Consider the following 21,987-nt stretch of genomic DNA (forward strand, 5'->3'; position numbering starts at 1 on the left):
CTTAAATATATCTACTGGTATAAGACTTACACAATTCTGCCTCTGTTCAAATCCACCAAAAGAACATGTCGTACTAGTAGGTAGTGGTCAGAACGGCAAAAAGCACTGTTACTTTAAGATTGCAGTATTGCTTGAATGAACAGTATTGTGTTTGCTAATAAATTTCTCTGTTTAATAAATGTCTATGTTTATGGCACAATTTGATTCAATACTTGTCCTTTATTATAACTTGATATATTGGAGGTGCAGCTGGCCCTCACCTGGAACTTCTTTGGAAGCTAATATTATACCTATGTTAACTTGCTTCTGTATCTAACAGAGTAGCTATTCTAAGTCCAAATCCTCTGTGCTGATTCCTGAACTTGAGGGGAGTCTCTAAGGATGAATCATTACAATCTGAAAGCAATCATTGAACTCATTCTCTTTGACAGGATCTGAGGTTAGCAATAATGATATGGAAAAAAGTGAGTTAAAAATCATCACTTTGTATAGAGTTTACACTCTAGTAAAGTAGACAGAAAGTCTATGAGATAATTGTGATTCAGTGTAAGTAGAGAGTGATATAGACTAGTAATGAAGAATACAGTTACAGATAGCTACATGAAATTTAATAACACCCCCCTAATTTTACTTTTCTTAAAAGCATAATATGAGAAAAAATAAGTTAATGGATATGTGGAGTTTGGCACAGTACCTGATATATAGTAAGTGGGTAAGATGAAAGTTGTTATTACAGTATTTTGTTAGGTATTTCACATATGCTTATTCAATTATTAAATAAATATTTTAATTTTCATCAATCAATAAATACTAATAATGAGATGTCATATAAACAAGGTATTAAAGTTTCTGTCATGCGATAGCTCTATTTCCAAGTTGCATATAAATCATAGATGCATAGAGGACTTAAAATTTTTGAGCCTTCAACATGTTGTTTGTGATTAAGAATCTTATTAAGAAAATCAATTTTATCTCTCAGAAATATCCTAACATATTTTTACAGATGTGATAGTTAAGGATCTTGGGATGAAGATATCATTTTGGAGTATCTGAGTGGGTCCAATTACAAACATAAGGTCCTTGTAAGTGAAAGATGGGAGCAAGTCTAGTTCCTGCCCATGGCACATTGAGGTCCCAGGAGCGGCTTGGAGCTCCACCTTCATCCAGTGATCTAATCAGTTTTCCTTCCTGGTATAACGAAAATAAAATAGCCTCAGAGTCATTAGAGCCTCAAAACCTAAACGCAAGCCATATCTGGAAGACACCTCTGAAAAGCAATCATTCCACAAGGGTTTTAAACACAAGCAACAAAGATACCTGCATGAAGCAATTTTGAAATATCAACCCAGGAATTAAACCAAGGACAGTACCAAAAACAAAAATGAGAAGACATTTAAGCAAGGCACAAACGCAGGCTTCCACACCACAAAAAGGAAATTCTGGAGGAAATGAGGTGGAAAAGTTGGATAATCAACCACCTGGACACCCTGAACTGATAACATGGGAACTAACAAAGCAGATACATGAGGCTTTAGAAAAATTCAAAGCAGAAATAATCTCCCAGATAAATACAGAAATGGTGAGTAGAGTGAAAGACATGATTAGAGGCTCTAGAGCAGAAACAGACAAGAAAATAGATGAGATCAGAAACATGCTGGAAGCCATGAATGCCCGGCATAAGAAAGAAATGGAAACCATGATCGCCCAACATAAGAAAGAAATAGAATCCATGAAACAGATTCAAACAGATATTCAGGAGATTAAAAACTCCACTGAAAGCATACAGAGCAGACTAAGAGAATCTGAAGACAGACTATCAGATATAGAAGACAGGATCTCAGTTAAGAACCACGAAAACAGAGATTTCCTAAAGATAGTAAGGGACCATGAGAAATCAATCCAACAGCTGCTAGATGATGCAAAGAAGAATAACATAAGCCTGATAGGAGTCCATGAAAAAGCAGGAGAAAGTACAATTGACATAAAAAAACTGTTCACAGAAGTAATAGTAGAAAACTTCCCAGACAGAGGTGGAGAATTGGACACACAGATAAGTGAGGCACGTAGAACTCCACCCAGCCACGATCAAAAGAAATCTACACCTAGGCATATAATAGTCAAGATCCCAGAAATTCAACAGAAGAACAAAATTCTATAGGCAGTTAGAGAAAAGAAACAAATAACCTACAAAGGAAAGCCCATCAGAATCACAGAAGATTTCTCAACACAAACCTTCAAATCAAGGAGAGCCTGGAGTAAAATATTTCAAGCCCTAAAAGAAAATGACTTCCAAACTAGACTGTTGTATCTGGCAAAATTATCTTTCAAAATGAGTGGGGAAATTAGATACTTTCATGACAAAGAACACCTGAGAAATTTCATGAACACCAAACCAGCACTCCAAACAATTTTAAGCAATATCCTAGAAAAAGACAATGAAGGTCACAACGTCATGAGGGCCAACAGAGAGAAGACACCACGCAAGGTAAGGCACTAAAGGGAAAGGGGGAAAAATAAGAAAAGAGCCAACAACAATAAAACATCATGGCAAGAATGAGTCAATAACTCTCAATTATAACTATCAATGCTAGTGGCCTCAATTCACCAATCAAAAGAAACAGACTGACAGAATGGATTAAGAAGCAAAACCCAGCAATATGCTGTATACAAGAAACACACTTAACTCAAAAGGAAATTAATAGACTGAAAGTAAAAGGATGGAAAACAGTTTTCCATGTGACAGGATCCCAGAAAAAACCAGGCATAGCAATCTTATTTGCAGACAAAGTAGATTTCAAACCAAAACTAATTAAGAGAGACAAAGATGGTCACTACATCCTTGTGAAGGGAACAATCCAAGAGGAAGAGATGACAATCCTAAATATTTATGCACCAAATATGAATGCCCCCAATTATACAATACAAATATTAATGGGCATGAAAAATCAAATAAACAATAACACAACTGTAGTGGGGGACCTCAACATCCCTCTATCACACATAGATCGATCATCTAGGAAAAAAATTAACCATGAAATTCTAGAACTGAACCAAGCTATTTAACAAATGGACTTAATAGATGTTTATAGAGTGTTCCACCCCACAAAATCAGAATGCACATTCTTTTCAGCTGCACAAGGGTCATTCTCCAAAATAGATCACATGCTAGCTCATAGGGCAAATCTAAGTAAATGCAAAAGAATTCAAGGATCCCCTGTATATTTTGAGACCATAGTGCAATAAAATTGGAGATCAATAACATAAGAAACCGCAAAACACTCACAAACACATGGAAATTGAATAACACTCTCCTGAACAACCAATGTGTCACAGAAGAACTTAAGAAGAAATTAGACAGTTTCTACAAGTAAATGATAAGGCCAGTACAACATACAGGAATCTGTGGGACACAATGAAAGCAGTTCTACTCAAGAAATACATAGCAGTGAATGCCCATATTAGGACAACAGAGAGAACTCAGTTAAATAACCTAATGCAGAACCTCAAGCTCCTAGAAAAAGCAGAGTATAACAAACCCAAATCTCGTACAAGAAAGGAAATTATAAAGATCGTAGCAGAAATCAATCCAATGGAGACTAAGAGCATGATACAAAAAAATCAGTGAATTGAAGAGCTGGTTTTTTGAAAGAATAAATAAAATTTATAAACCTTTAGCCAACCTTATCAAAAAAAGGAAAGAGAAGGCTCAAATTCATGCAATTAAGAATGAAAAAGGTGAAGCCACAACAGATCCAGGAGAAATTCAGAGGATCATCAATACCTACTTTGAGAACCTGTACTCTAATAAAATGGAAAACACAGAAGAAATAGACAGATTCCTAGATACATACAAATTACCAAAGTTGAATGAAGAAGATAAGAAATTCTAAACACCCCAATTACAAGGAGTGAAATTGAAAATGTAATAAAAAATTTACCAACAAAGAAAAGCCCAGGTCCTGATTGCTTCACTGCTGAACTCTACAAGATGTTTAAAGAAGAACTATCCCCATCACTCTTTAAACTCATCAAGGAAATTGAAAGGGAAGCAAGGCTTCCAAACTCATTCCTGGAAGCAAGTGTGACTTTGATTCAAAAACCAGGGAAAGACCCAACCCAAAAAGAGAACTACAGACCAATCTCCCTAATGAACATACATGCAAAAATCCTGAACAAGATACTGGCAAACAGAATACAGAGTGTCATCAAGAAGATCATACACCCTGACCAAGTTGGATTTATCCCAGGGATGCAAGCATGGTTCAACATCCATAAATCAAAAATGTAACACCCTATATTTACAGAGTCAAGGATAAAAACCATATGATCATCTCAATAGATGCAGAAAAGGCATTTGACAAAATCCAGCATACATTCATGATAAAAACACTACAGAAAATTGGAATAGAAGGTCTTTATCTCAACCTGTTTAAGGCTATTTATGAAAAACCAACAGCCAACATCATACTAAATGGTCAAAAACTGAAGACTTTCACGCTAAAATCAGGAACAAGACAAGGATGCCCACTATCCCCACTCCTGTTCAGTATAGTTCTGGAAACATTAGCCACAGCAATTAGAAATGAGAAAGAAATAAAAGGAATAAAGATAGGAAAGGAAGAAGTGAAACTGTCATTATTTGCTGATGATATGATACTTTACATAGAAGACCCAAAAAACTCAGTCAAAAGCCTTCTAGACCTAATTGACAGATTCAGTAGAGTAGCTGGATATAAGGTCAACACTCAAAAAACTATAGCCTTCTTATAGGCAAATAGCAGACCCATTGAGAGAGAAATTTTGGAAACAATTCCTTTTACAATAGCATGTAAAAAAGTGAAATATCTAGGAATCAACCTAACAAAGGAAGCAAAAGACCTCTACACTGAAAACTATAGCACTCTGAAAAAGGAGATCAAGGAGGATATAAAAAAATGGAATGATATCCCTTGTTCCTGGGTAGGAAGAATCAATATAGTGAAAATGGCCATGTTTCCAAAACTACTATATAGATTTAATGCAATACCGATTGATATTAAAACAATATACTTCACAGAACTAGAGAAAACAATCCAAAAATTCATTTGGATGCAGAAGAAACTTAGAATTGCAAAAGCAATTCTGGGCAACAGAGACATGGTGGGGGTATCACAATCCCCAACAAGAAACTATACTACAAACCCACTGTGATAAAAACAGCATGGTACCAGCAAAGAAACAGACACAAGGATCAGTGGAATAGATTAGAAGATAGCCTGTTCAATAAATGGTGTTGGAAAAACTGGATTTCAACCTGCCAATGATTAAAACTAGACCCATACCTATTACCACACACTAAACTAAGATTGAAGTGGATTAAAGAGCTAAATATCAAGACAGAAACAGTAAACTTGCTGGAAGATAAGTTAGGTAGAACTCTCAATGACATTGGCATAGGAAAAGACTTTATGGACAAAACTTCAGTAGGATGGGAGCTAACACAAAGAATCAACAACTGGGATCTCATCGTATTAAAAAGCTTCTGCACTGCAAGAGAAACTACCAACACAGCTAAGACACAACCTACAATATGGGAAGAAATTTTTAGCAGCTGTATCTCAGAAAAAGGTTTACTATAAAGAATTGAAATAAATCAACCCCCCCAAATTCAAAGACCCAATTCAAAAATGGGAATCTGAAATGAACAGACATTTCTCAGACAAAGAAGTAAAAACAGCAAGTAAATATATGCAAAAATGCTCAGCATCACTGGTCATTTGAGAGATCCAGATGAAAACAACCCTGAGATTCCACCTCACCCCAGAAATAATGGCTGCTATCAAGAAATCAACAAATAACAAATGCTCGTGGGGGTGTGGAGAGAAAGGAACCCTTCTCCTTCGTTGGTGGAGTGCAGACTGGTGCAACCACTGTGGAAATCCATATGGAGATACCTCAAAGAACTAGGACTAGAGATCCCATTTGACCCAGCTATTCTGCTGCTGGATATATTCGCAAAAGAATTAAAAGAATCATACCACAGCGATATATGTGCACCTATGTTTATAGCGGCACAGTTTGTAATAGCTAAGGTTTGGAAACAGCCCAAGTGCCCATCAACTGGAACTGGATAAAGAAGATGTGTTTTTTTAATAAAATGGAGTACTACTCAGCCATAAAGAATGAGAAGCTAGAGTCATTTATAGCTAAATGGATGCATATTGAGGCAATACTCTTAAGTGAAATAAATAGGACACACATGTAAATATTGAATAGTACCTCTAGTGTGAAAAACTGAAAGTCTAAATAAGGATGAAAATGATTAAAATGAATAATTGATAATTTGAAATAGGAAAATGTCCAAAGGTGGAGGGGTGGTGGGAGGGGAAGGGAAAAGGGAAGAAAGGAAAGGAAAAATTATGAGAAAGAAAAAAAAAGTGGAAACAAAGTTTATGTACATAGGGAAGGGTGATGGGAGTCAAGGGCACACAGGTAATGGGGAAAAAAGTAAGAACTAAGATATATCATATTCGGGTACAAACACCCAATGATAAATGTAAATGCATTGTATACCTAAAATGTACCACTTAATACATAAATTAAAAAAAAAGAAAGATCTTAGCAAGAAGAACACAGTCATGAAGTCTTTCCCAGATACTATGCTGCTGGATTTGAAAAGGAAGGAAGGGACTGAGAGCAAAAAATACATCTAGAAATCAGAAAAGGTAAGAGAATGATTCTCCAGTAAAGCCTCCATAAGAAATATAGCTATACCAACACTTAAATTTTAGCTTAGGAAAACCTCCAGAACTCTAAGACACTAAATATAAGTTGCTCCCAACACTATATTGGGACTAATTACAGCAATGAAAAAATAAAACGCTCAAATGAATTGGAGTTATTTTAAACTGAAGATATCTAGAAATTTTCAATGTGTCCAAATAATAGGAAAATAATCCAATTTTTAGGTATATAGTAGAGCAGTGGATGAAAACCCTCAAATTTTACCTCCTTAAAGTGATAGATTTTGTGTTATATGAAATTTTGTTATTTGATTATATCTTTAGAAATCAGCCAATAAATCATCTGCTGAATAAAGATTACATAGTAATGGCTGCAGACAGGCAGGTCTGTGCATGCCCTACCCAGGGCCTGAGTCACGCGGAAGACACCAAATCACCCCGCTGCAGACAGGCAGCCACCTGGTTCCACACTACAAAGATGCAGAGGACATCAGACCACCAGACCAAGGTACTGAGTCTGGCTGCTCCCAGCCCAGAGGTAGGGGCTTCTGAGCCACCATCCCACTGCTCCTAGTCCAGAGGAAGGGGCTTCTGGGCCACCATCCCTCCCACTGCTCCCAGCCCACAGGAAAGGGCTTCTGGGTCACCATCCCTACTGCTGCTCCCAGCTCCTGTCCCACCACTCCCAGCTCAGAGGAAGTAATCCATGCAGGTGCTAACAGCCCCCCGCTGCAGTTGAAATGAGAAAACACATACATAAGTATCAAAACCAGACTTCCAGATCACCTACAGCAACCCCAAAGGGAAATGAGATGGAACACTCTGATACTCAACCACCTGGACCCACTGAACTGGCAACAAAAGGGGATCTGGAAAAAATGAAATCAGAAATAATTTCTTAGATAACAGGAGAAATTGTGCCCCTAGTGCAAGACATGATTAATAAATTTAGAGAGGAGTTCAGGAACATGATGGAATCCCAACATAGGAAACAAATGGAATCCATAAAACAGAGGCAAATAGATTTCCAGGACATGAAAATCTCCATTGAAAGTCTACACAGCAGAATGAGAAAAAGGGGGGACAGAATTTCAGATATAGAAGATAAGATTGCAATTAGTGACCAGGAAAAGAAAAATTGCTTCCAAATTATAAGGGAACATGAGAAATCAATCTAGCAGCTGCTAGATGATGCAAAGAACAATAACATAAGACTGATTGGGCTCAATGAAGAAACAGGAGAGAGTGCAGATGACATAAAAATTTTTTTCATAGAAATAATGGCAGAAAACTTCCCAAGCAGGGGAAAAGAGCTTGACATACAGATAAGTGAGACATATAGGACTCCAAATAGCCTTGATCAAAAAAAATCTACACATAGGCATATAATTGTTAAGATTCCAGAAACACAACAGCAGAACAAAGTTCTACAAGCTGTCAGACAAAAGAAACAAATCACATAGAAAGGAAAGCCCATCAGAATCACAGCAGACTTCTCAACATGAACCATCAAGGCAAGAAGAGCTTGGAGTGACATATTCCAATCCCTAAAAGAAAACAGCTTCCAACCAATATTGATGTACCCTGCAAAACTGTCTTTCAAAATGGATGGAGAAATAAGATACTTTCATGACAAAGAGCACCTTAGGAACTTCGTGAATACCAAACCAGCACTCCAAAGAATTTTACACAATATCCTAGGAACAGACATTGAGGATTACAACCCCAGGAATTTAACCAGAATGAACCCATCTGGCATGACAAGAAATTAAATGTAAAGGGGGAGAACCCAACAAAAAGAAAAGGTCATGGCAATGAAAAGTCAATACATTTCAGTTATAACCATCAATGTTAATGGCCTCAATTCACAAATCAAAAGAAATAGACTGGCAGAATGGGTCAAGAAGCAAAATCCAACAATATGCTGCATACAAGAAACATACTTAATTCAAAAGGAAACTCATAGACTGAAAGTTAAAGGGTGGAAAACAATGCTCCATGTGACATGAACCCGAAAAAAAGCAGAAGTAGCTATCCTCTTTGCAGATCAAGTAGATTTCAAACCAACACTGATTAAGAGAGATGAAGAAGGACACTACATCCTTGTAAAGGGAAGAATCCAAGAGGAAGAGATGACAATCATAAATATCTATGCACCAAACACTAATGCACCCAACTATATAAAACAAATACTAACAGACATGAAAAGTCATATATGCACTAATACAATTGTAGTGGGGGACCTCAACACCCCACTGTCACAAATAGATAGATCAACTAGACTAAAAATAAGTAATGAAATACTAGAACTCAATCGAACTCTTGAACAAATGAACTTAACAGATGTTCACAGAACCTTCCACCCCACAAAATCAGAATACACATTCTTCTCAGCTGCACATGGGTCTTTCTCCAAAATAGACCACATACTCACACATAGAACACGTTTAAGTAAGTGCAAAGTAATTGAAGTTATCCCCTGTATATTATCAGACCATAGTGCAATAAAATTGGAGATCCATAGCAAAAGAAACTCAAAAAATTTCATAAACACTTGGAAATTGAGCAACACACTTCTGAATAACCAATGGGTCACAGAAGAAATTAAAGAAGAAATCAGTTCCTTCCATTAAATGACAATGACAATACAACATATCGGAATCTATGGGACACAATGAAAGCAGTCTTATGAGGGAAATTCACAGCAGTGCATATGCATATTAGGAAAACAGAACGATCCCAATTAAACAACCTGCTGCTGCACCTCAAGCTTCTAGAAAAAGAAGAGCAGGACAACCCCAAAGCTCATACAAGGGAGGAAATTATAAAGATCAGAGGAGAAATCAATGCAATGAAGACTAAGAGAACTATACAAAAAAATTAATGAAGCCAAGAGTTGGTTCTTCGAAAGAAAAAGCTAAATTGACAAACCTTTAGCCAACCTTGTCAGAAAAAGGAAAGAAAAGGCCCAAATCCATGCAATTAGAAATGAAAAGGGTGAAATTACAACAGACCCAGCAGAAATCCAGAGGATCATCAATACCTACTTCCAGAACCTATACACCAATAAGATGGACAACACAGAAGAAATGGACAGATTCCTAGATACATATGAATTACCAAAGTTGAACGAAGAAGACCTAAAAATTCTGAACAACCCAATATCAACCAATGAAATTGAAAATGTTATTAGAATCTTATCAGCTAAGAAAAGCCCAGGCCCTGATGGCTTCACTGCTGAATTCTACAAGACATTTAGAGAGGAACTGCTGCCACTACTGTTTAAACTCTTCAATGAAATTGAAAGGGAAGCAATACTCCCAAATTCATTCCTGGAAGCAAGCATCACCTTGATCCTCAAAGCAGAGAAAGACCCAACTGAAAAAGAGAACTATAGGCCAATCTCACTAATGAATATAGATCCAAAAGCCTTAATAAGACAATGGCAAATAGAGTGCAGAAGATCATCAAGAAGATCATACACCCTGATCAAGTGGGATTCATTCCAGGGATGCAGGGATGTTTCAATACACAAAAATCAATCAATGTAATACACTATATCAATAGAGCCAACTACAAAAACCATATGATTATCTCCATAGACGCAGAAAAAGCATTTGACAAAATCCAACATGCATTTATGATAAAAACCCTACAAAAATTGGAATAGATGGTCTCTATCTCAAACTGATAGAAGCCATCTATGAAAAACCAACAGCCAATATCATACTAAATGGTCACAAACTGAAATCCTTCACACTAAAATCAGGAACAAGACAAGGATGTCCAGTATCACCACTCTTGTTCAATATGGTTCTGGAAACATTAGCCATAACAATTAGACAAGAGAAAGAAATAAAAGGAATAAAGATAGGTAATGAAGAAGTCAAATTGTCATTATTTGTAGATGACATGATACTCTACATAGAAGACCCCAAGAACCCCACCAAAAGTCTTGTAGACTTAATAACCAAATTCAGTCAAGGAGCTGGTTACAAGGTCAACACACAAAAATCAATAGCTTTCCTCTACACCAATGACAGACTCACTGAGAGAGAAATAGGGCAAATAATTCCTTTCACAATAGCATCCAAGAAACTGAAAGACCTAGGAATCATCCTAATGAAAGAAATCAAAGACTTCTTCTCTGAAAACTATGGCACTCTGAAAAGAGAGATTGAAGATGATATCAGAAAATGGACAGACATCCCCTGCTCCTGGGTAGGAAGGATTAATATAGTGAAAATGACCATACTTCCAAAACTGCTCTATAGATTTAATGCAATTCCAATTGAGATCCCAGCAGCATACTTCATGGACCTTGAGAAAACAATCCAAAAATTCATTTGGAACAAGAAGAGACCCAGAATAGCAAAAGCAATTCTAGGCAACAGAGACATGGCAGGGGGTATCAAAATCCCCAACCTGCATCTATACTACAAAGCTACTGTGATAAAAACAGCATGGTACTGTCAAAGAAACAGACCTGAGGACCAGTGGAACATATTAGAAGATGCAGAAACAACGCCAGACACACTCAGCCACCTCATCCTCGATAAAGGAGCCAAACACCCTCACTGGAGGAAAGATAGCCTCTTTAATAAGTGGTGTTGGAAAAATTGGGCTTCAACTTGCCAAAGATTAAAACTAGACCTATATCTCTCACCATGTACTAAACTAAAATCAAAATGGATTAAAGGTCTAAATATTAAAATAGAAACTCTGAATCAGTTGGAACAGAGGTTAGGTAGAACCTTTGAAGACATCGGTGTAGGAAAATGTTTTATGAACAAAACCTCAGTTGCCCATGAAGTAGCACAAACAATCAACAAGTGGGATCTCTTCTTATTAAAAAGCTTCTACTCAGCAAGAGAAACCACCAGCAGTGTGAAGAGAAAACCCATGATGTGGGAAAAAATCTTCACCTGCTCTTCCTCAGACAAAGGTCTACTATCTCAAATCTATAAAGAACTTAAAAAGATTAGACCTCCCAAATATAAAGACCCAATCCAAAAATGGGCATCTGAAATGAACACATATTTCTCAGACAAAGAAGTAGAAATAGCATATAAATACATGAAAAAATGTTCAACATCACTGGTCATTCGAGAGATGCAAATGAAAACAATGCTGAGATTCCACTTCACTCCAAAAAGAATGGCTGCTATCATGAAATCAACCAATAGCAGATGCTGGCAGGGCTGTGGGGAAAAAGGAACCCTGCTCCACTGTTGGTGGGAGTGTAGACTGGTGCAACCACTGTGGAAATCAGTATGGAGATACCTCAAGGAACTAGGACTGGAAGTCTCATTTGACCCCACTATTCCACTGCTGGGGATCTTCCCCAAAGAATTAAAAGAATCATACCACAGTGATATATGTGCACCCATGTCCATAGCAGCACAGTTTGTAATAGCTAAAACTTGGAAACAGCCCAAATGCCCATCAACTGGAGACTGGATAAAGAAAATGTGTTTTTTTAATAAAATGGAGTACTACTCAGCCATAAAAAATGAGAAATTAGAGACATTTATAGCTAAGTGGATGCACATTGAGGCGATACTCTTAACTGAAATAAATAGGACACACATGTGTAAGTACCAAATTGTTTCTCTGATGTGAGAAACTGAAAGTGTAAATAAGGACTAAATATATAATAGGTAATGTGAAATAGGACGAAAAGGGGCAAAGGGGAAGGAAATGGGAGGGCTAGGGGAAAGGATAGAAGGAAATGGGATTAATGTGAGAAAATGGAAAAATAGGAACAAACTCTTTGTAAATTGGGAGGAATGGAAGGGTTGAAGGGAGGGCTGGGCAAGGTGAAATATAAGAACCAAGAGAGACTATGTAAAGTTGCAAATTTCCAATGATGAATGTCATTATATTGTATACCTAAAATGTACCATTCATTAGAATGAATAATCAATAATGCAAAATAGGAAGAAAAGGTCCAAAGGTGTAGGTGTAGTGGGAGGGGCAGGGGAAAGGAAAGAAGGGAAAGGAAAAATGATCAGAAATGGAAAAAATGGAAATAAAGTCTTTGTAAATAGAGAAGGGTGGAGGGGGTGAAGGGAGGGCTAGGAATGGGGAATAAATAAGAACCAAGATGCATTATGTAAAGGTACAATTCCCAATGAGAAATGTAATTGTGTTGTATACCTACAATGTACCAATAAAAGAATTTAATTAAAAAACAAAAACAAAACAAAAAAACAAAACAAAACATGAGAATAAAGCTTCCATCGACCCTATACAAGGTTAAGGTAGCTATTTTTTTTAAATTTCATTTTTAAAAAATGATTTATTGATAAATATTGTGCTTCTCTACCATCTTCTTTAGTTAGGATTTTCTGTGAAATTTTTAGAGAAAATCCTCACTGTTCCTTGTATATAGATTTACATTTTTAAAACAATGGCATATTTTAATTTTTATCCACCATTTCTACTCCTATATAAAGTTGTGTATTATACCACAGAGGGCAAAGTTATCTTGTCACACTGAATAGGCAGGTGGGAGAGGAACTTATTTAAATAGGACATCATCATTGAATGTTGGCATTAACTCAAATCATTTTTTTTTTCATTATATGAATGCAACTTTTAAAATTGCCATTTGCCTCAAATGTTCTGTATTTTAATTGTGAAATGGAGTAATATGATGATGGTAGAAATATAATGTAGCTTATTGTATGACTCTTAGCGAATTCTCAGAGGTTGAATATCTTTATATTTAGGAACAAAGCTAATTTTAATTCCCTGGCTTGACTTAGCTATAAACCACTTGAAGTGCTTGCGTTTTAAATTCTGAATCACCATAGGCAGCTACATATCTTTGTTTATAAGGCAGTGTGGTGGGGAAATACTGTAGGTGTTTTTAAAAATGCCTCTGCTGTAGTTAACCAATTAGTCGTTAGAATGCTGGCATAATTTTGTATTTCTCCAAGAGTCTCACCTTGACCTTGGATTCAGCCCAGGCCCTGCTTTCTGCAGAAAGAAGGAACAAAATTACCTTTGGGATATTCAGTAAAATTTATGGGCCAGCACGTAACACATGTTTTGTAGTCCCCTAGAAGGACTCCTTTGCCTTTCTTTTTCTGTGCCAGTACCCTCATTCGCCATGCTTTCTGAAAGTTCTCCAATCAGCACCCTTGTTGGGCGCCTGGGAATAATTTTTCAGATCTTGCATGAGTCAAGATAGTTTTGATCAATCTTATTTCTTCTTTATTCCAGAGGGAAATAAATGAGAACTAAGTATCTGTTTAAAGAGGAATGATTTTTTTTTTTCTATCCTGGGGTGCACAATCAGTCTAAAAATGAAATAATATTAATTTAGTATTCACGTGACCTTTCATAAGATCATCACAGTTGTCAAATAATCTGGCTTTGTTAGATGTAATGGAAAAATAGTCTGCATTTTAGGATGAAGTCTCTCACTTGTTTTTCTTTTTTTCCTTGTTTTTATTTTCCATATTTACTGTTAAAAGTATATTAGATCAACAGATCATACTTGTTTGACGCTCAATTTTAAGATTAATCCACACACTATTTTTTAATTGCAAGATTGTTAGTATAATCATTGTTTTATAACTGTGTTGTTAGATACAGTTTAAGGGATGACTATAATTGCGATTAATTTTTTAACCAGTTTCCTAAACAGAGTAGATGTATATGGAAAGTTTCAAAAAGGAAATGTTTCTGGTAAACCCTATAGCATTTGTCTTGCATGCTTCCAAAAGATAATTCTTTAAGCAATTGAATACTAAGAATTACTTCCAGTTTTGAGATGAACTAAATCTAAATTATTGATTTATTATTTCATATATTAATGTATCCAGCACATATTTATTGAATTCCAACGCTGGATTGTTGAAATTCAGAGTGAGGCCACATAACAGCTTAGAACATCAGAAGCCTCCCTGGCGTTACTAAAGCCTACTTACAGAGAATTACATACGGGGTCTGTAAGACCCAGGGGTTTGAAGTCACTGCAATAATTTTTTTTTTAGCAAGGCACATAATGTGTTTGAAGGAATCGTCTCCCTGCATTATGTCACACGAGAGCATTATTAAACAAGAGCAAAACAAATTAATGAGCTTTTGGTAGTGCAAATTGGTGTCAAGAATGAAAATGAAAGCCTTGTGTTTTCCCACCACACCTTAGAGCCAGCGTATATAAAGAGGGTTCTGAGACCAGGGAATCCATCAAACTCCCTTCTTCTGCTACTTGAGCCCTCCACTGCCAGCACTATGTACTTCAACAACTGCTCTGGCTCTGCCTTCCCTGGGTGCTACTGGGGCAGCTATGGCTACCCTCTGGGATACAGCCTGGGCTGTGGCTTTGGCAGCACCTATTCCCCAGTGGGCTATGGCCTCGGCTACGGCTATAATGGCTGTGGAGCTTATGGCTACAGATGCTGCTGGCCATTTGCCCTCTACTGAAGTCTCCGAGACAGAATCTTCTCTCCTCCAAAGGCCAAGTAGCATCATCTCCAGGTTCCTGCTCTATCTACCTCTTTTGTGCTCATCGACCTTCAAGTGGCTGCTTTTCAGACTTAGCATCAGAATCCCAAAGAGGAAATGGGGAAACCAGATGATAACTCAAGATGACTGCCTAAGGCAATGTTTGTTGGGACAATTTCAAAAACTTGACAGACAACTTGACACACATTACTCTTGAGATATACTCATGCCTCTTGTCAGGAAAAAGTTAATGACGTGTCTCTCAAATTTTCAATAAATTTGTCTCAACTTGCATCATAAAAAAAAAAGATTACATAGTAATGAGTAAATTTTGCTTTGAAATATTGTTTGAATAGTTTCAAGGTAATGTTAACCATTTTTGTATTTATCCTGAGAACATCATGAAGATAGTGATGATGATGGTAGTAAAATAAATTCGATGAAGACAATAATTGTTCTGTATTTTGGTCAGCCTGGTTAGATTTCTTTAAGGCTTTTCTTCAAGTTTAAAGAAATATTAATAAATTTTAAAAAGCTTTCCAAATACAATATTCATCATTTAATGACCTGATTCTGATGGATTAAATTTGCTTTCCTAGTCTTAACACTTACTTCTTTTAGACAGCCTTCTCTTTTGCCAATTTCTACTTATCTTAACCTTAGCCCTAGATTTTTTTATCAACTTACTGCCACAGAGTGACCTCAAGTGACTCTGTGATCTTTCTTCTACAAGGGATTCAGTGCCTGGGCTTTGTCTTTCTCCATACTGAGTTGTTGCTAGAAAAGCCATCCCCAAACCCAGGGCAGGACATGGACGACAGCATCTTTACCGCCGTTCTTGTCCTCCTCCTCCTCTTCCTCCTCCTCCTCCTCCTCCTCCTCCTCATATTGATGGAGGGGGAAGAGGTAACTCCCAAACCTACTAGATATCCAAAACGCGAGTTTGTGTTCTCTAAAATCGAAGAATGAATTCTAGGAACAATGGAGTTTAAGAGTAGGAAAATTTTATTGGGAGAAAGAAAGCTTCTGCCTACGAGAGACAGAAGGGGGACTGGAAAGTGGGTTGCCTACCCACTCCACTTTTTAAAGAAGTTTCATACAGCAAAGCCATGTGGTGAGGCAGGTACAAAGTGGGACAAAACTATAAGACCCGATGGAAATTTACAAGGTGGGCACGAGGTGGGACAAACCCATGACCAACCAATAAGATTACAAGTACAGTCACCCAGGTAATATTGATTAAATGGGGACCAAATGGGAAGACAAGTCACATACAAGGAATTTCCCATTTAGAATATCAATCATTGCTATCTATCTCTAAGGGAAGTAGTACTTCTTTTCCTTTTTATAATGCTAACCAGTGAAAATACCTCAATTGTTCTCCATGTTGGTTCTGTGCTGTGCCGGTTGGAGGGCTGGCACCTTAAGGGAGGTCCTGTTTACCTGCCAACAAGATATCTAATTAATTGGCCTATCCATAATAATATCATCTGGGTCTCAGTCTATTTTAGAAAAAAAAAATGGAATCAAGAAAAAAGTATGTAGGCCAAGCCAGTGGCAGGAAGAGAGATATTTTTTAATGCAGCTGGAAAAGCATAAGGAATTTGATCCATGTGATGGGAGGACAGGAGCTCAGATGTGGGGAGAGAGGACTAAAAAAGATGGTTGCAAAAATCCAGTTGAATTCTATTATACCTTGCAGCTAAGAGTTTTGTTATGCATATCAAAGATGAGAGAAAAATATAACCTGGTTGAATTTAGCAGTTTCTCATGCTACAATATTGAATGTTGTATATCAATAAATATCTCCCCAAGCATTCATCAAAGGATACATAATCATGAAATGGGAGGTTAAAGTTTTTGTTAGGATCAGCAGGAAAGATATTAATCAAATTTACTTATTGACTTCATATTTAAGAAGACCCAAGTCAAATGAAATCTTAGGAAGATACTTTGTATGCCACAAACTAATATTTTTATTTTTAAGTGGACATATAATGAGTGTTGGGCCCAACGTTGTCATAACAACCTTCTGTATATCATATTATGTAATCATAATAACCAATTTAAAATTTAACCTTTTATTTTCCATTTTATAAATGAAAAAACTATGGATTAAAGAAATTAAATAACTTCAACTACCTAGTAAACACTGATATACAGATTTACTCACATGTATGTGACCCTATAAACTTGTTCTTTAAACTTCTTTGAGACATAACATCTTTAGTATACACTGTGTTTTCACTCTAATAAAGCCATCATTTCAGCTTTAGAGGAAAAGATCACTTGGGTCATTTTTTTAAAAGGCAGATTATTTTATTCACAAGGAAAAATAGCTTGATAATGATTTTTGGTGTATTTATTGCCCTTTCCTTTCATTTAAGGGTATATGCCTGAGAGAAAATAGCTGAATGTTCTGATGGAGAGGGCCCTTGCCTTCTTTCAGCAGTTTGCTCTTCTTGCAAAAAGACTGTCCTAATTTCAACAGACAGGTATAACTAATCAATGATAGAAGCTTTTAGCAGAGACTCAGTAAGTTAGCACAACTTGGAATATGTAGGAATGGATCACACTGGAAAGGAGAATTACCCAGAATTATCCAAAGCCACACCTAACATTTTTGCTTCACTGAAGACTAATAAAGTGATGCTGAATAGTAAGAAAACATCACATTTAGAGATGTATAATTAATCTTGTCAGTGGATATGGCTGGAAAGTTTCTTAAGTATTTAAACTCACATCTTGATGAGACTTTGCCCTCATTTACTGTATCAGTACATAGCACAATGCTGCCCCAAGGGATCTAAGCCATTATTGTGGTTCTATAGTGCAGCTCATGCTCATTGCATTCCCTGTCTTGTGCTTGGTGGCATTAAATATTTAACTAACTGTGACCATCATGGTTTTGAGAAAGCGGCAGCTTTTTGTGGACTTTTAAAGATGCTTTAAAAGAACAAATACAAAATTAAAGTCTGTCAATGGCCTGAGGTAGAATAAATGGCCAGGAGAAAACACACTTTGTATATAGTTCCTTTAATTGAATTATATTACAAAGCTTTCTAAATATACGTATACATCATATTCTATAGTAGCTAGATTGAGATATGAAAGATTATAAGCAAAAATTCCATTATTAAATTTTAATGTGCAAGCACAACTTGAATGAGAAAACATGCTCCTAAACTATGAAACAAGATAGAGGTGGTAAATTATTTGAACCCAGAGGGAAAAATTAAGTTATTTTCTTTTTGAAATATTGAAACAGAAGAAACAATTATAATTTTGAGGAAAAATGAGCACTTTTTACTGAAGTAGATAAAATCGTGGAGTTTTATTTTGATCACACTCCATATTAGTTTGGCCCTAAAGTAAGAAACTTAAGATAAATTTAAAAAAATCGATGAAGTTGGTAGTTTTGCTCAGATGCTTTATGTTTGTAATATTTCTTACTTTAGAAGTATGTGATATTAACCATAATATGGTAGTAATATGACACAGATTTTACACATTTATTTAATCAATAGTATAATAAAATTAGGGAAAATGAGTAGCGTTTCTTTTGTTAGTATAAAATAAATAATATAAATAAGATTTCAAATATAAATCTAAGTAATTTTTAATCTGCACAAAGTCAGAAAGGTGGAATACAATCTCTTCTGTAATGTGTATTAGAATATTAGATGGCAAAACAAAAAATATATATCACTAGCTGGTAAAAGTCTAAGATTTACTGGATCTAGTTAGAGTGATTCCCTAATATTGTATGTAGGAACCTCTGGTTTAAAGTGAGTTTTAATAATTTTTTATAATTTCAGACAGTAAAACATTTACCCTTATTTTTTCATGAAGTATTCATTTTTTCTTATTTCATTGAATATAAATAGCATATTACATATATATTTTGCTTACTATTCAGCTTTCAGTCAGTGGTACAATATACTGAAGAGATTCAACTTAAACTAGGAAATGTTTACTTTTGCTCATGGGTAGCTGGGTCCAAGGTATTAACATAAAGGCAGAAGGGGATGGCAGAGGAACATTGCTCACAGGATGGAATCTATGAAGCAGAAAGTAAGAGAAAGTCAGAAAGGAAGAATCTAGGAACTAGATAGAATACTGAAGAGTAAACTCTCATGATTCACCCAGACACACACAGAAGTATGCTTAGTAATCTGCTAAACATCTCTGAAGCCAATCAAGTTTGAAATCATCCATTTTGTCTGATTATTTGTCTTCTCCCCTCCAATGAAAGTTTCACAGTAGGAAAAAAATTTTAAATTAAATCTATTGTTTGGATTGACATATTTGTACATATATATGTGGTACAATGTGATATTTTCAATGTGTTATTTTCACTTTAGGTAGTGATCAATTGAAGATAATTGGCATATCCATTTCCTAAAAGTTTTGTCATTTCTTTATGCTTTCAAATCACACTCTTCTGGTCAACCTAATGAAAGGAAAAAAACAATTTTTCACATTTTCATCCATTCATTCAATGTTGGATATTTGGATGATCCCGTATCCTGGTTATTATGAACTCTATTGTGGTAACCTAGCATGCAGGTGATTTCAACATGTTGATTTCATTTATTTTGGGTATATATGTGGTATAGAAATTTCACAATCATATGTAGTTCTATTGTTAATTTTATGTTTCAATTTTCTTCTACTAAGACGTTTGAACATTTCTTCATTTGATTGATCATGGGAGGAGCCACATACCATCCCATGCCTCACACATGAACATCTAGATGTGTCAGTGTAGATCTCCCAATGAGTAAAATAAAGGAACAAGAGAGAATTTCTAGAAGGGTCAGAGAAGTATCTCAGATCAGCGACGTGCACAATTTTATGCATATTTATCATTCAGAGTTGTATCTTTCTACTGTTCCTTCTTTGCCACAGTCTGTCCACTTGTTAACCTATACCTAGTCACTCTGAATTCCCTCCACTTCCCAGAATACATCCCATGCTTTACTTTTCTCTGATCCTTTAAGTCCCTTTCTCTGAAATAGTCTTTTTCTTCAACCCAACTATGTATCTGTTTAACTTTCTTTTGTCTTTAGAGACAGTCAAGTGTTCTTATTTTGAGAAAACAGTCTTAACTCTGAAACTGAGCTTTGCATTCCTGTTATGTAATGTCACATTATGGTAGATTTTTGCATCAACAAATTTTCCACTCCTACTACCACTTCAACTGCAATTATTTTACTATGTTTCCAATAGTGCACAAGCTCACTGTAGGCTCTATGACATATTTGTTCATCATTGCCTCCATATATTTGCTAGGGCCCTAGAATAAATATATTATAAATTGTAGTGCATGTATAATAGTAAAAAATTTGGATTTTTTCCAGTGACAAGTGGCAATATCACTGTGTCATGGAACTATATTATCATTAATACTCTTTAAACAAAAGAAAGAAATCTACTGTTTTTTTAACGAAACCTCTTTTTTTTTTTTTTGGTACCTGGGATCGAACTCAGGTCCTTGCGTTTGCACAGCAGGGAGTGAAATCACTGAGCTAAATCCCCAGCAAAGTTTTAACAGTTTTGTAATTTTTTTTGTTTTGTTTTGGTACCAGGGATTGAACTCAGGACCTTGTGTCTGTGAGGCAGGCAGCAGAACCACTGAGATAAATCCCCAGCCCTCTTTTTAATACTATTCTGAGATATCTACCAGGTTCTGGCCAGTGAGCAAGTAGGTTTTGTTATCCCGAGAATTCAGAGATACAGATCAACGCTTCAATGACCACACTGGATTTATACATTGACCCAATGGTATAGGTTTTTGAGACATTTGCTCTGTGCTAGAAATACTTGAAGTCATTACAGTTTAAAACTGAAAAATTTTTTCTCTCTCTCTTTCTCTCTTTTAAGACTCATCTGAGGAACAAATGTACCTTTGTGTCACATATCTATTTAATGTACACAGAAAGCTAGTTTCTGTAGTGCCTGGGGAAATCTCAATCATTAAGTCACACAATTAAATCACCAAAGATAACACTTAAAGTGTAGGGTACAATATGAGATATATGAGCTGATATGTAAGAACTGTGACATGGAAGACTGGAGTGTGAGCCAAGATTTTCTGCTCTGATTACCTCTATTTGTGTTCATATTTGACCCTTTTTCTGACTGACCTGTGTAAGCACAGGATTCTGATTAGTGACTTAATCAATCAATAAGCTATGACTGAGTTCTTCTGATAAGGAAGGCATGTTGCTGGTCTCCGAGGCAGGCACAACATGAGAGGAACAATAATTGAGGAGAAACTACTTCTTTTGAATATCACAGAATTGACAAATACTCTAAGCAACTTCCTGACATATATTACTGAGGAAAAACTGAGAGGTAGAAATCATTATCCCAGTTTTACACATGTATAAACTGAAATTTGAGTTAAGCCACAGAACAACCAGGAAAGAAATCTAGAATTTTCTCCCAGTTGTATCCATATCCAAAATCCAGGCAGCTAGAGATAAATAGTTTCACAATAGCAATGGTTAAGAGATAAGCCAGCCCCTTTGTTTCTGTGTTGAAATCTTGGAGAGGCCCTTGAAAAGGCTGACAAAATGAAACAGATGCTCTACTAGGAATACTAAAGATACCCCAGTTGTTATGGTTTGTATTTAAAATGTTCCCCTAAAGTCTTAAGTGTTTGGAAATTGATTATAGTATTATATAATCATCAGTGGATTCATTCATTGAGAAGAGCTGAATATGCTGATAGGAAGTAGGGTCTAGTTGGAGGTGGGTCATTGGAATTGTAACCTGCAAGGTTATATTATGATTCCCA

At 36.1% G+C, this 21,987-nt stretch overlaps 2 protein-coding genes across 18 annotated transcripts in view; one reads left to right on the forward strand and one right to left on the reverse strand.

The window, feature by feature from the left end:
* Positions 1–21,987, reverse strand: part of Tenm4 (teneurin transmembrane protein 4) — a 2,854,999-nt gene that overhangs the window by 2,155,943 nt on the left and 677,069 nt on the right. The gene's annotated exons all lie outside the window — the stretch shown is intronic.
* On the forward strand, positions 14,970–15,161 carry LOC147828076 (keratin-associated protein 8-1-like). Its single transcript, XM_087211425.1, has one exon. The coding sequence runs from the start codon at positions 14,970–14,972 to the stop codon at positions 15,159–15,161; it is 192 nt and encodes a 63-aa protein (XP_087067551.1).

Source organism: Heterocephalus glaber, unplaced genomic scaffold (assembly GCF_053883595.1).
Source record: "Heterocephalus glaber isolate CG9 unplaced genomic scaffold, H.glaber_assembly_v1.0 deba00001428, whole genome shotgun sequence".
NCBI classification, from domain to species: Eukaryota; Metazoa; Chordata; class Mammalia; order Rodentia; family Bathyergidae; genus Heterocephalus; species Heterocephalus glaber.

Excerpts from the sequence above, each read along its gene's own strand:
- LOC147828076 (XM_087211425.1), top strand. The coding sequence starts at position 14,970 with ATGTACTTCAACAACTGCTCTGGCTCTGCCTTCCCTGGGTGCTACTGG.